At 38.8% G+C, this 14,233-nt stretch overlaps 2 protein-coding genes across 3 annotated transcripts in view; both read left to right on the forward strand.

The window, feature by feature from the left end:
- Positions 1 to 6,880, forward strand: part of LOC109843944 (NAD(P)H:quinone oxidoreductase-like) — a 7,141-nt gene extending 261 nt beyond the window's left edge. Inside the window, exons 2-3 of the mRNA XM_020412938.1 lie at positions 1 to 162; positions 6,447 to 6,880. The exon at positions 1 to 162 is cut by the window's left edge and continues 13 nt beyond it. Of these exons, the coding sequence (XP_020268527.1) occupies positions 1 to 162; positions 6,447 to 6,748 (464 nt within the window). The 3' untranslated portion in view covers positions 6,749 to 6,880. The remainder of the gene's footprint in view (positions 163 to 6,446) is intronic.
- LOC109843943 (NADPH:quinone oxidoreductase-like) lies at positions 8,555 to 12,836 on the forward strand. Of its 2 annotated transcripts, XM_020412936.1 has the most exons (5): positions 8,555 to 8,766; positions 8,865 to 8,891; positions 9,131 to 9,858; positions 10,150 to 10,341; positions 12,370 to 12,836. In XM_020412936.1, the coding sequence occupies exons 3-5, from the start codon at positions 9,201 to 9,203 to the stop codon at positions 12,672 to 12,674; spliced, it is 1,155 nt and encodes a 384-aa protein (XP_020268525.1). In that variant the 5' UTR covers positions 8,555 to 8,766; positions 8,865 to 8,891; positions 9,131 to 9,200; the 3' UTR covers positions 12,675 to 12,836. The 2 variants fall into 2 exon arrangements, with proteins under 2 accessions (XP_020268525.1, XP_020268526.1); XM_020412937.1 differs by lacking the exon at positions 8,865 to 8,891.

Here is a 14,233-nt window from a genome sequence, read left to right on the forward strand (position 1 = left end):
GGATGCAGATTGAATATGTCGATATCTCGCCGCTCCCATTTCTGAACACGGACTTGGAGGTTGATGGCGGGTTTCCTGAGCCCGTGGAGGGTTTTAGGAAGAAGATTCTTGATGCTGACAGCGTCCTGTTTGCGTCGCCGGAGTACAATTACTCTTTGACCGGTGAGCTTAGTGGCGATCAACTTTGATATCCATTTCTTGATACAGTGTTTTGTGAGAATTGGTCATTGTTGTTCGGAGGTTGATGCTCAATTTACTCCACAACTGAAAACTTTGGAAAGTGAAATTGATTATTAAGTTGCGACGAGGGCTGAATGTTGGGGCTCCGAGGGCAAACACAAACGCTGAGAGAGAAGACCAAACACAATCAAAATAACGGTACGAACACAAACAAACGAATTTTACGTGGTTCGACAAGTTGCCTACCTCCACGGGGCAAGAATGGGATGAGTTTTCACTAATAGAGAAGGGGAGTACAAATAAAGATTACAAATTCACTCAAAATCTCTCAAACAAACCTCTTAAATATCTCAAACAAAACCCTAACCAAATTGCTCAGAAAACACTCTTTTCTGTGCACAAAACAAACCCTTTTTTCAACTCCCAAAAAACCCTAAAATCGTGTTTGTATTTATACCAAACACAAAATTCTCAATCAGAACAGGAAACCGCAATCAGACCCAAACCCGACTGGCGGTCGACCGTCGAAATCATCACGGTCAACCGACTAGAAAGACAGAAACTAAAAATCGATTACAGGGTTCGCGGTCGACCGTACTTGACGCATGTTTGCTATATCCACTCCCAAACAGTAATTTTAGGAGTTGGATTGCCGAAAATGCCCTTTTGATGTGCATGTTTGCTATATCCACTCCCAAACAGTAATTTTAGGAGTTGGATTGCCGAAAATGCCCTTTTGATGTTGAGGGTGTTTCTGGAATGGACTTGGCCTGTTTTGGTTTGGGAGAAGGGCAATTTAGTCCTCACACCCCCCCAAAGTTACTGTTTGGGAGTGTGAATAGTTGGACCCTACTTGACGCCGCGGTCGACCGACCAGAAATCCGAAAATGCACCCTGTAGTGTGCATGTTTTCGGTCGACCACACATATTGCCGCAGTCGACCGGACAACACCCAGACTGCTTCCTGCTTCGTTTTTCCTAAACTTTGTCACCGTTTTCGTTGTTTCTACTATTCTCCACCTCGACGAAGTTTTCCCAAAACCGAACCGACACCAATACCAACCAAACATCCCATTTGTTACGTCCAGTACGAAGTGGAAATAACCCACGACAACTGACTCAATCCACAATAAGTCGAGAACCCAAACGAAAATGCGAACAAACTCCAAAATGTTGGTATCAACTCATCAAACTGACTGCATTAAAATGACTACCTACGTATCCTCTTGCCCAAGGAATCAAGCCACACGTTGTTCATCCAAATGGCCTCAAACGACCTCAATCAACTAGAAGGATTTTTAAACCTTCACGATCATCACCAATCAATCTGCAGCTGATAACGCTCCTGTTGGCCTTAAAGTGAAAAGACAAACTCTCTTCCAAACTGTGTTCATCAGCTGCACTCGAATCAATAAACTCATCATCTGCATCAACACCAACATGATCCCCAATCTGTGTCACCTCAGCTGGAATCTCAAACAATACAAAATAATCTAGAGTACGTGGAGTAATCTTTACCCAACGTGGAGTAGCATCACTCTCCACCCGCTGTGATATCCCAATAATCTATCCAACACTCTACTTGCTGAGAGTCAAATGTGACAATACTGCTCAGAACAATATTAGAATCCCATAACTAATAACTAAACACGTCTCTGAATCTCAAATGTGCACTCAGATCAAATTTCACATCCTCGATGGGACAATATGTTAGGCATCCAAATATCCGAAGCAACCTAAAATCTTAAGCAGATCCACCAGATCCAAATACTCCAATCGCGACAGACGACAACCTGTAAATAAGATGGCTCAAATATGTCAAAGCCTCAACACCAAAGCTCCTCTGCAAACCACTACTTGACATCAAACACTGATCCTTCTCCCGCAAGGAATAGCCTATTAAATTTGCTATCTCATCTCGTTGTTCTAATGTTTTCTTTCCAATAAAGTGTCTCAAACTGCCTTGAGCTAGGCACAAATGCAGAAAAGGATCCCTCTTGTACTTCCTATCAAAATCAGAACTAAGTAAATTTACCTTTTTGCTTATACACTTCTTCCACCAGTTGTTGACTATTAGGACTTTACTAAAATGGGACTTGGTTGCAACCCACAAATACCTAGAATAGTCTTCAATACAGAAAATCAAATACCTATTACCTCCCAATTATGTCTTCTTGGAAGGCCCCTAAATGCCTACGTGAACATCATCTAGAAGGCCCTTCGCTCGGTGAATAGAAGTGCTAAACTTCACATCGGTCTTCTTGCTCACACCAATATGTTCACAGGACTTCAAATTACAGGTCAAAGCACCTCTTTCTAATCCATGCACGGAATTAGCACTCGAATGTCCCAGCCTCCTCAAATGTCACAATCTAGCTGAATCAATAGAAGTCGTCAGCGCTCCACCTATCACCGTGTTCCCAATCAAATAGTACAAATTATTCTTTCTGACACCCTTCATTACAATCATGGACCTCATTGTGACCTTCAGAGATGTATCCTCTAAGATCACCCTATAGTCTGCTGCCTCCAAAACTCCAAGTAAAATGATGTTCTTCGACAACTGCGGAACGAACCTCACTTCATTCAACTCCCTAGTCACTCTGTCACACATTCTGATCCGAACTGCTCCAATACCACCAATAGGGCATTCATGATCATTACTCATGAGCACGACATCCCTTCTTTCTAACTCCTCAAAACTGAAGAACAAATCCCTCATAGGGCAAATGTGGCATGAAGCACCCGAATCTAACATCCACTTTGTAGAGTCAGCATCACAAACTAACGGTAGTGTAGACATGAGTAGCCCGAAGAATCCGAATCTGAATTATCGCCACTAGCCTTGGCAACATTCACCTCTGAAGCTTGTATAACTTTCCCCTTCTTATTCCCGGCTTGATCTTTTAACTTTGGGCATTCAGACTTTTAATGTCCATCTTCTTTGTAAAATGCTTGATTCCTACCAACTGAAGGATGTGCTCCTCTAGACTATGATCTCCTATTTTGGTTTGGACTCTTCCCTCTTGCGACCAATGCATCCGTTACTGTATCAATCGAAGACTTATTATCTTTCTTTCTAAGCTGATAGTTCACAAGTGCAGCGGTGACCTCACTATACGAAAGAGATGTCTTTCCATTAATTAGGGTAAGAACAAATGTCTTATATTCCTCGTCTGACAAGGAGCTCAACAACAACAACGCATTGTCCTCATCCTCGATTATAACATCCACATTCGCCAAATCCACAAGAAGATTCGTGTAGTTGTTCATGTGATCGCTAATCGAGATTCTCTTCTTCAACTGGAAGCGGTAAAACCTTCTTTCCAAATGCAAACGATTTTTCACATTCTTTATCAAATACTTGCTCTCAAGAATCTCCCAAATCTTCTTTGCCGAAGTTTCATTGATTACATCATACTTTAGATCTTGCGTTAAACAAGACCTAATGACACCATACGTCGTCCGATTCATCTTCTTCCAAATATTTTCTTCAATGTCGTCCGGCTTGTCGTCCAACTCCAAAGTATTTTCCAAAATTTGCGCGTTCAGCGCATCCAAAACTTCACATCTTCATAATCCAAAGTTGTTCGTGCCATTAAACTTTTTCATATCTATCTTCATGGAGTGGATATTCAAACTTTGAACGGTCTTCATGCCAAAAGAACCACTCTCAACACCTCCTTTTTCAGCCATCTTCCTCAAAACACCAACAAACCAATGCGAAACAAACTAAAAGATAGATCCAAACTACAAGAAAAGTAGATTTTTACCTTCAACTGAAACCCTAATAAGAGCCTCCAAAAGATCTCACCCTCACACGACGGAAGACAAGATCCACAATAATAAAAATCTCACATTTGCCTCCAACTGAAGCCCTAGACGAGCTTCCAAAGCGATCTACTCCTCTTCCTAATCCTAAGCGTAGTCTGGTGCTCTGATACCACTTATTGGGGTTCCGAGGGCAAACACAAACGCTAAGAGAGAAGGCCAAACACAATCAAAATAACGTCACGAACACAAACAAACGAATTTTACGTGGTTCGGTAAGTTGCCTACGTCCACGGGGCAAGAAGGAGATGAGTTTTCATTAATAGAGAATGAGATTACAAATTCACTCAAAATCTCTCAAACAAACCTCTCAAATCTCTCAAACAAAACCCTAACCAAATTGCTCAGAAAACTCTCTTTTCTGTGCACAAAACAAACCCAAACCGCAATCAGGCCCAACCCCGACTGGCGGTCGACCGCCGAAATCGTCGCGGTCGACCGACCAGAAAGACAGAAACTAAAAATCGATTACAGGGTCCGCGGTCGGCCGCACTTGACGCCGTAGTGTGCACCCTGTAGTGTGCATGTTTCTGGTCGACCGCACATATTGCCGCGGTCGACCGGACAGCACCCAGACTGTTTCCTGCTTCGTTTTTCCTGAACTTCGTTGCCGTTTTCGCCGTTTCTACACTGAAGACTATAATTTTTACACCCTCACGTATCCTCGCAAGCTGAGTGTTCTTATTTATTGGTAGAAAGCTGAACTCACGCAGCAGCAAACCTCGGAACCTTCTAAGTGCACTCTTTATAAGAGTCGTAGCCATATGATCACGCTTTGGAGTTGACTCTTAGTATTGTGTATTTTTTTGTTAATTACTATATGAAGAAGTTATTGTGACCACCAAGTCATCTAGAGTCAAAAATTCCATATTTTAGCTTTGAGGCTGCACCATTCATGTGCCAAACGCATAACATAAAGCAACTGTGACATCCATCAAGTTATAGGCTACTCTTAGGCAAGGAGTTAGGTGAGAAATTACCCGTTAAATCAACCATTGTGACATTTTTGTACAATCATCATCACGGGATAATCGTGACCTTTCTTGCAATGATGGTCTGCTCTTGGAGTTACCTTAGTATGGAACCGATAATGTACTAATGACATGTCAAGGCAAAAGGCTATCTAATTAATATTTACATCTATTGCATGTCAATCCCCCACTGTCGTCCTACTTCAAGTGTAGGATTCAACTTGCACTCCAACGACCTCTTTCTTTTTACCATGTGCTTTGTTGACCAAGTAAACACCATAAAACTCTATGTAATAAAGATGAGACCCTCTCACGCACCGTGAAGTAGTGGATGTCAGAGCTGTCTTGTTGGACATAATGTTGGATACAAATTGGATATATTTTTACTATTTGGAACAAGTTTGATGGAATTTAATGTGGATTGATGGTGAGCAGGGAAACGATTTAGTGGTTGAGTTTGAGCAGATGTTGGCAATGGATGCTGATTGTAGACTTATACAGATCATATATTATTCATTGTCCGATAGCTTCTATACATGGTGTCGCACTTGACTTTATATAGTCGTCGAGTTTGTCTCTGGAATTGATCATGGTGTTTGGAGAAATGATGGCGCTGTAATATAGTGATCATCAATATCTGGTGCAGAAAGCTAGAATGTTACGTCGAAGTCCCTGGTGTTTTTGATATTGATGGAGTATGGCGCGTTGTTACCTTCTGCGAGACCAGTGCTATGGTCATGAGTGCTTAGGTTGGTGATTCTGCAGGTTATTTCCTGGATACGGAGTATGGTGCAAGTGTAGTGTGTTTTTGAAAGTGGATGACGAATGAAGCATAGTATCTCTAGGCGCATGGCTCATCCAATTTGAGTGAAAATGGATATCGTTGGGTTCGTCTCATGTTCATCTTTGTTTGTTCATTTTGCTAAATGTAATGACAATTCATATCCAGTATCCATTTTGTGTGTGCACACGCGCATGCACACGTGTGCGTGTGTGCGTAGACACACACATATACAAATATACATACACACGCGCATGCACATGCACATACACTATTATAATGAAGTAGTTGCCACGGATTGCAGAGATGTACCAGTAATTCTCAACCTCTCTCCATTGGAAGCAGTTATTTTATCATGCCTTCCTAGATTTCTTGCTATCATTCATACAGGCCTGATTTATTGTTGAGATGGTTTATCTTGAAAATAGTTATATATAAATATTTGTTTCCTTCCAATGGGAAAACGATCTTGGTGTGTGTTCATTTTGAATAGCATTTGTAAAATTGATATGCGTGCAACACCACAATAATTCTGACTCCCGCTTATCGTATGTGTAACCACTAGTGTGTGTTTACATTTACGGTTAACATTTTCTGCGAGCTATAGGATACAGAGTCAATAGTTTATCTGCAAGGTATCAAGTAAGATAAATGTATTGATCCTCATGTTCTCTTTTTCCCAGGCCCTCTGAAGAATGCTATCGATTGGGCATCTCGAGCACCAAATGTTTGGGCCGACAAGCCTGCTGCTATCGTGAGCGCAGGAGGTAACTTCGGAGGAGGGAGATCCCAGTACCATCTTCGCCAGGTCGGTGTTTATCTCGACCTTCACTTCATCAATAAGCCAGAGTTGTTTGTGAGAGCATTCGAGCCTCCACAGAAATTCGACAGCGACGGAAACTTGATTGATCCTGAAACCAAAGAAAGATTGAAGCAAGTCCTGTTATCCTTGCAGGCTTTTACCCACAGGCTTCAGAGTAAGTAGTAATGAATGGATTCGGATCCTCTCCACTACAAAAAAATAGTGGAGAGACCACTACATAATCACGGCCATTGATTATCTAGTTAATGGTTGTGATTTTTTCTTTTAGTGCAAATTAGGAATGAGTGCAATACACGGGGGTATGATAAGTGTTAGATTTAGATTGTATCATAACCGCCTACTAAATAATCAACGATTGAGATTAAAAGCAGTGATCTCTCCACTACTTTTTTGTAGTGGAGAGGATCCAAATCCGTAATGAATGTGTACTATCATTAATGTGATGCGTGTGTAATGTGATCATCTGTTACCGTCATGTTGTAATTGTATTGTACTGAATTTTCTGGTTATTATTGAAAGGGGAAAAATAAAATATTCTTGCTGCTTGTTTAAGAATGTAGCTTTTATTGTTGTGGAATTTTGCAAGGATTGCATTTTGTACATAAACCTTGCGTTTCTTGCATTAGTTATAAACTTGTAGACCCAAGCCTAGGTTTACGTAAAAGCATAGCGCAATTGGTTGACAAACTTTTTTTTCCCCCACTTTCTAAAATTCTTATCAAGTGCAAATGACCTCAGAACTCACGATATGGGGACCAGTAATAAACCAAACAGGGGACAGTTTAGACATTTTTAGCTACTCTCTTGTTGTTGAGGTCTCCACTCACATGAAGGATGTTCTGAGCCAAATCATATAATATTCTTATACATAATAACTATTTTTTACAGAAGTGCAAAATCGTAAGTAATGAATTTCCACCGTGTTTTTCTTTTGGCCAGTCCGGAGAGATTTCCAACTATATCATCATTTCAATAAAAAAAAAGAAAGGATTTCCAAACATATTGAGGCTCTTAAATTTGGACTCTCTCCACTATAAAAAAGTAGTAGAGAGACCATTACTTTTAATCTCAATCGTCGATTACTTAATAGGCGGTTATGATACAATCTAAATACAATACTTACCATACCCCCCACTCATTCCTAATTTGTACGTTTGGATAATGGAAGTATTAGAAGTAAGAAGTAGGTTATAGAAGTACCTTTCAAAGCTATGAAGTAGGAAGTAGTGGAAATAACATTTTTTTTTGTTTGTTTCATATATTTTTAGAAGTAATGAAAGTAGAACTTCTTCCTCTTCATTTACTTTTTTTTGTTTGGATAACATTTAAAAATATTATTAAGAAGTAATTTTATCAATGAAAAGTTGTTAGAAGTAACTAATAAAGGAAATATTAATAAAAAATTTATTTATGTCATAATCAATATGCATTTTAACTACTTCCGAGCTACTTCTGAGTATTGAGGATTGGAAAAATATTTTGGAAGTAAGAATGACACGTAAGCGCCACATAAGTATTTAGGAAAGTATTGGAAGTAAGTTTTTCAGAGAACCAAACACGCATTTTTGCTTGGAAGTAGCAGAAGTAGTATCTACTTCTTTTACTTTAGCTACTTCACAATTACTTCCGTGCAAACAAACAGACAACAACTAGATAATCAATGATTGTGATTATGTAATGGTTCCTCCACTACTTTTTTGATAGCAGAGGATCCGAATCCCTCCAACACCTCTCCCCTCACTCACCCACCAACTACACCTACACCAGCCCACTTCTCACCCACGCCCCATCAACCCGCCCAAAAATAAAACCTCACATGCAAGTGGGCCCTCCACTCCTCCGCCCACTCACCCACCAACCCCACTCATGAACCAAAACCACGTTGCCCCCACCTACCCAAAACAAATTTAGATCCAGGAATAAATCTCAACCCCATCGCACCGGCCCCACACTCGTAGAGTGGATGGCCCGAATAAACTTTAAAACCCGGGTGCGTGAATCACACTTTTCAGAAAACCAACGACCGTTCCACCCGGTCACTGACAGGTGGGGCCACAAAAGTCTCGCGTCCGGGTTGGATAGGCGGGTAGGTGGGGGGTGGGTACGTGAACCTCATCCCCTTCTGCCTACCCACTCACTGTCTTCCCTCGCCGGCCGTCCTCAGCTAGCGCCCACCAAAGGTAAGCTCGCTCTCTCTCGCTCTTCATTTATACCTCAATTTTTTTTTGCAAATTTACCGTCTTTTTGTGTGTACTTAGATGCTAGATTTGCTTGGCAGGAGATTGTTGAACAACCGTGGATATCAGTTAAGATTTGAAATGGGTTTTCTCTTTCACTACTTTTAGAGCCATTTAAATCGCGTTTTGATCTGAAATTGGCTAGCTGTGTAATGTTCTACAGCTGAAACTAAGTATACCCATTTGATCTTGGAACCCACTGAACCAAGCATGGAAAATTCCCCCCCTTTTTCTTTGCAGTTTTATTGTCTTGTAAATTTGCATTTTTTTTCTTTCTGAAATTAGTTAGCTGTGTAATGTTCTACAGCTGAGGCTGAACACGCCCACCCGAGCCAACTAGGAAATTTTTCGATAGAATTTTGATAAACCCCCATATAATGGAGCAAACGTCGAGCGGGGAGCTAGCAATTATAACGTACAACGCCGACGAGAGAGCCGTAGATAAAGAAGACCCCCATCGAGAAACCCCCAGTCAAGAACCTTCAGTAGGAATGGCGTTCGAAAGCCATGAAGAAGTTTACCAATTCTACAAGGAGTACGGAAAGCAAAAGGGGTTTGGGGTAATGATCAAGCACTCGAACAAGAGAGCAGATGGGAGATGTCGCCGTCTAGTTCTTTCCTGTTGTAAGGGAGGTAAAGCGCCTGATGAGCCAAGTAGGCCTTCGGCAAAAACAGACTGCGGAGCTAAGATTATAGCGAAATTGTGGGCCGATGGGCTTTTGCATTTGATAGAGGTTGATAATGAGCATAATCATCCTGTTAGCCCTTTGCACGCTCATTCTGTTCGGTACAGTGAGAAGTTACCTAATGGAGGGAGAAAGCGAAGGAAACATAATCATGAATCGGGGGTAAATTCGGTTCACCTGTATCCTTCGGTTATTGTTCAAGGAGGGGGATATGAGAATTTGGTATTTGGGCAAAAGGGAAGAGAGATAATGGGAGGAGTAGTTTGGGGAACCAAGCCTATAATCAAAGTGGCAGCGATTTGTGGTTCACTTCGCAAAGGTTCATTCAATCGTGCCCTTTTGCACTCGGGTAACTACGACGTCCTTTCTCTGGTTACTCTTAGGGTACATTGCACGTGACTCCTCTCATCTATACCTTCCTCCTCAACTCAATTATTAGCACTTAGCCCCTTCAATCCACAAGGAAGAGGGGTGTTACTAATTCAATCTTCTAAAAAAAGCCATTTTACGGGTGCTAGCTGCTACTAAGTGAGTTGAGGGGTGTTAAGGGCAACGGGAGGTATATTTCCTTTCTGGTTCCTCTTTGTTTACAAAGTGTGATTTAATTTCTTTCATTATATTTCTTTTTTTTTTTTTGAAGCAATTCAGCTGTCTAAAGAGTCTATTGGAGGATTGCAAATAGAATATGTGGACATCTCATCCCTTCCTTTTCTCAACACTGATCTAGAGGTTAATGGAAGGTATCCTCCTCCTGTTGAAGCCTTCCGTCAAAATATCTTTGAAGCTGATAGTATTCTCTTTGCTTCACCTGAGTACAATTATTCTCTTACCGGTAAGACCAGCACAATTGTCTTCCTTAGTTGTTCATTTTAGTTTCTTTGGCATCAAATTTATTTGTTTATGATTGAGATACAAGATATACATAGCTTACACTATGGACACTTGACCATTTTGTATCTGCTATACCTTCTTTTACTTTGTTAGTTGATGTTATACATGTTTTATATTCCTCTGGAAAATCTTAACATGCTGACATATATGAAGGGTGTGTGTGCTTCTTATTAATAAAGATGACAGATAGAGATTGAAATCTAAACCTGGTAATTGCAACTGCACATTTTTAGACTGAAAGGTGACTGGACAGAGACTATGTACATTTTCTATTCAGCAATTTCAAAGTTTTAAGGTTTTTTTTTTGGTTGGAATTTTTTTGGCTAAAAGTGACAATTCTCTGGTGGTTTCAGCAATTATCAAGTTTTCATGTAAAAGTCACATGCTCACTAGTGGTGACTGGCAAATACCAATTATTTTAGTTAGAATCAATTCTTCGTCATGAGGATGTGATTGTAAATGAAGTGTTTAAGGAGATCACACGCGTTTGTTGAAGTGATTAGCTTTTCCAGTATCCTGACTGGAGAATGCCCTTGAAAGTTGAAGGGGAACTAAGACAAGGTAGTATATGTCAGCTGCATTTCATGGTTCCAAATTGGCAATCAAGAAAGAAGACGAGTGTATCCAAAATGAATTTGAACGCTGAGCCCTGATAAATTGTTGAGAAATAAGAGTGGTTGTCTCTAGGAATTTTAGATGTAACATAGAATAGCTTGTTCTTCGTTTAGAATTCTGCACCATGAAATTTCCACTACTTATCCCCATTCAAACTATTTGACAAGGATGGATAAAATATTATCAACTTCGACCACAATATGCACATACACACAAACACTCTTACAATCATTATGTATTAAAATTTTCAGGTCCTATGCCCTTAAATACTCATTACTCCGAACTTGAGTAGGCAAAGGCTTCATGTGTACCTCAAACTGTAGCATCACAGTCCAATTGTGAACCATATAGTAATCAAAATTTACTGGAAATTTGGATTATATTAATGATATGTATGAAAAGGATTCCAATTGCATATATATTAATTCATTACAATCCAGATGTGGCTCCAATAAAATTATTCATCCATTCCTAATTGATAGAAAGGTGACAATAACACCTAGGGATTATGAGAACTTCAAACCTTCTTATATACTCTTTTCAGTGATGTGCAGATTTAACAATTATTAAGTTCAATTAGCTACCTTTTTTTTGGGTGGAAGCTAGTCTTTTTTGATTTTTCCGTCTGTCTCCTGGTTTTTTTGGATGCTTTTCTGGATATCCCAGTATCATACAAATTGATAGTATAGATAGTGAATCAATATCTAATTTTTATCCATTCTTTTCATTTAGGAAAAAAATATAAAAGCATCTAATATCCTTTCCTTATATTGTTAATGATAATGGTGCCACAACAGAAGAATCAGTGCATCTAGAATAAAGTGTTTTGGTAATTTCAGGAATGAAATTATTTACAATAACCCTCCATATGCAAGTAAGTTCCTTACTGAGCCAAAATGCAAGCAACTCCACATAAGCACAAACTTGTTGAAAACATAAACAAACTATCCGTTCCTCATAACGGTAAGTGAATAGAGAATAGAAATTAGGGGCTGGTTTGGTCCTTAAGGATACGTTGTCACATGCTTCACACATAAAATGTTTTGGACAATTTTATCCTTGTGCACGTTGTATTTACTCTAAACTATCCTTTCCTCATAACAATAGTTTAGACCTTTTATCCAAGGGGTTAACGCCATTCACAACAATTTTCAATAGTTCGTGGTATTTAGTTGCAGTCTCTATAATAAAAGAAGTTAAGGGTAATTTCATGCAAACCCGCCCAAAGTTCTTTGTCATTTTGTGAAATTTACCTCTGACTGTTAGGTTCTTTTGCTTCTAGAAACTTATGTGCACATAGCAAGGAATTTTCACTATGAATCTAGATTAACAACATTATCTCTTCCACTTTTAGGTCCTCTAAAGAATGCAATTGATTGGGCATCTCGACCACCAAACTTTTGGGCAAACAAGCCTGCTGCCATTATCAGTGCAGGAGGAAATTTCGGCGGGGGAAGATCTCAATACCATCTTCGTCAAGTTGGGGTTTATCTTGACATTCACTTCATCAACAAGCCAGAACTATTTGTTAAAGTTTATGAGCCACCGGCAAAATTTGATAGCCATGGGAATCTAATTGATACTGAAACAAGAGAAAGATTGAAGCAAGTGCTGTTATCACTTCAGAGCTTCACTTACAAACAACAGAGTAGAAGTTGAATATGTCATGAGTGTTAGATGTTCAGTATACGTAGTTATAATTTGTCATTGTGATTACTGGGGGAATATTCTGATTGTATTGGTCCTGAACTCATATGAAAGCAAATTCAGTTGATTATACCTAGTGAAAATATTGGCGAGCCTGTCGAGTAGTTTTTTTTCTCTCTCTCTCTCTGTAACTGTGTATAATTGTATTTTGTTTTTGTTTTTTTTTTGTATGACAAATCATTTTGTTTATTTACAATCAATTATATCCATTTTTGGAAAGTAAATATTTCATAGTTATTTTTCTGATGTGATCAGACTATTCATATTTCTTGATAGAATTGAACTTGAACTCACAACTACTGGAAAAAGTTACAAAGAAAGATGAACATATGAATATGATCTTGAATTTTATTTTCCTCCTAAACAATATATTACTTTATGACACAAGAAATATCATAAGCTATTTGCCCACTTTCTTTGTGTTCAGTTTTAGGTATTTATAGTTAATGGGGCTAGGAGATCTATAGGTAGACCTAAACAAACTCGGTTAAAAGCAATTAAGAAGGATATGATTATGATTTAACTTAACGGTCCATAATAGAATGGAGTGGAAGAATAGAATTCGTGTAGTTTATCCATAATTTTTGATAAAAAGCTTTGATGTTGTTATTGTTACACATCCATACTGAACAGATGAGTATAATATCCCTTGGAATTAGAAAGATATAAGCAATAAGTCTTAGCCTTAAAACATGTTAAAGAAATTTTATTATTGATCAAAACAAAACAAGCAAAACAGCATTTAAAGGACTGTTCTTAGGAAAGTGTTTAGATAATTAAAAAAACACACATAAAAAATATATTCTAATGATGAAACTAGATCAAAACTGACCAATTAATAAAACAACAAATTTACACAAATCAATTATTAGGTCTCCATCAATATGTAAATACACAATCTTAAAGACACAGCAATTGAAGAATATTTTAGTAAAGCATAATAGTTATATAGTCATTTCCCTGTCATATTCCTTAAAATAAAGAATAGCATTAGTTATATTAGATTAGATTACGGTAGATTTGGCAAGTTGAAGCCAATGAGAGAAGAATTTGAGACAATTAATTATGAGAAATTGGAATGTGGTCCCCTTCAGCTAGCACACTTTAGAGACATGCAAGCCAAAATGTTGCTAGTGTTCTTTACAGGTATCAGATAATTGCATTTATCTATACTTTTATGCATTATAAATATACCAACTGCTGTTAGTACTCTTTGTTTTCTTATATAAAAACTGAAATTACTATAGTTATACCTACACATACACTTTTTCAGTTGAATCCTTGAAGGTTTCCTTGACTTGGACATCTCTCGAATTATCAAGTACACCTTCATGACCACATAACAATTTTTGTACTGCATGCATATGTTGGGTTGAACACACGACAACCCGTGCCCTTCCAGATCTTGTATCGAGAGTAGGCAAGCAAGAAATCATAGCAAATAAAAGAAAACTTGCAGGAAAGAACGAGCAAAAGAAGAAAACACCAGATTTAACGAGGTTCGGCAAACG

The sequence above is a fragment of the Asparagus officinalis genome, chromosome 5, assembly GCF_001876935.1.
Source record: "Asparagus officinalis chromosome 5, Aspof.V1, whole genome shotgun sequence".
Classification (NCBI taxonomy): Eukaryota; Viridiplantae; Streptophyta; class Magnoliopsida; order Asparagales; family Asparagaceae; genus Asparagus; species Asparagus officinalis.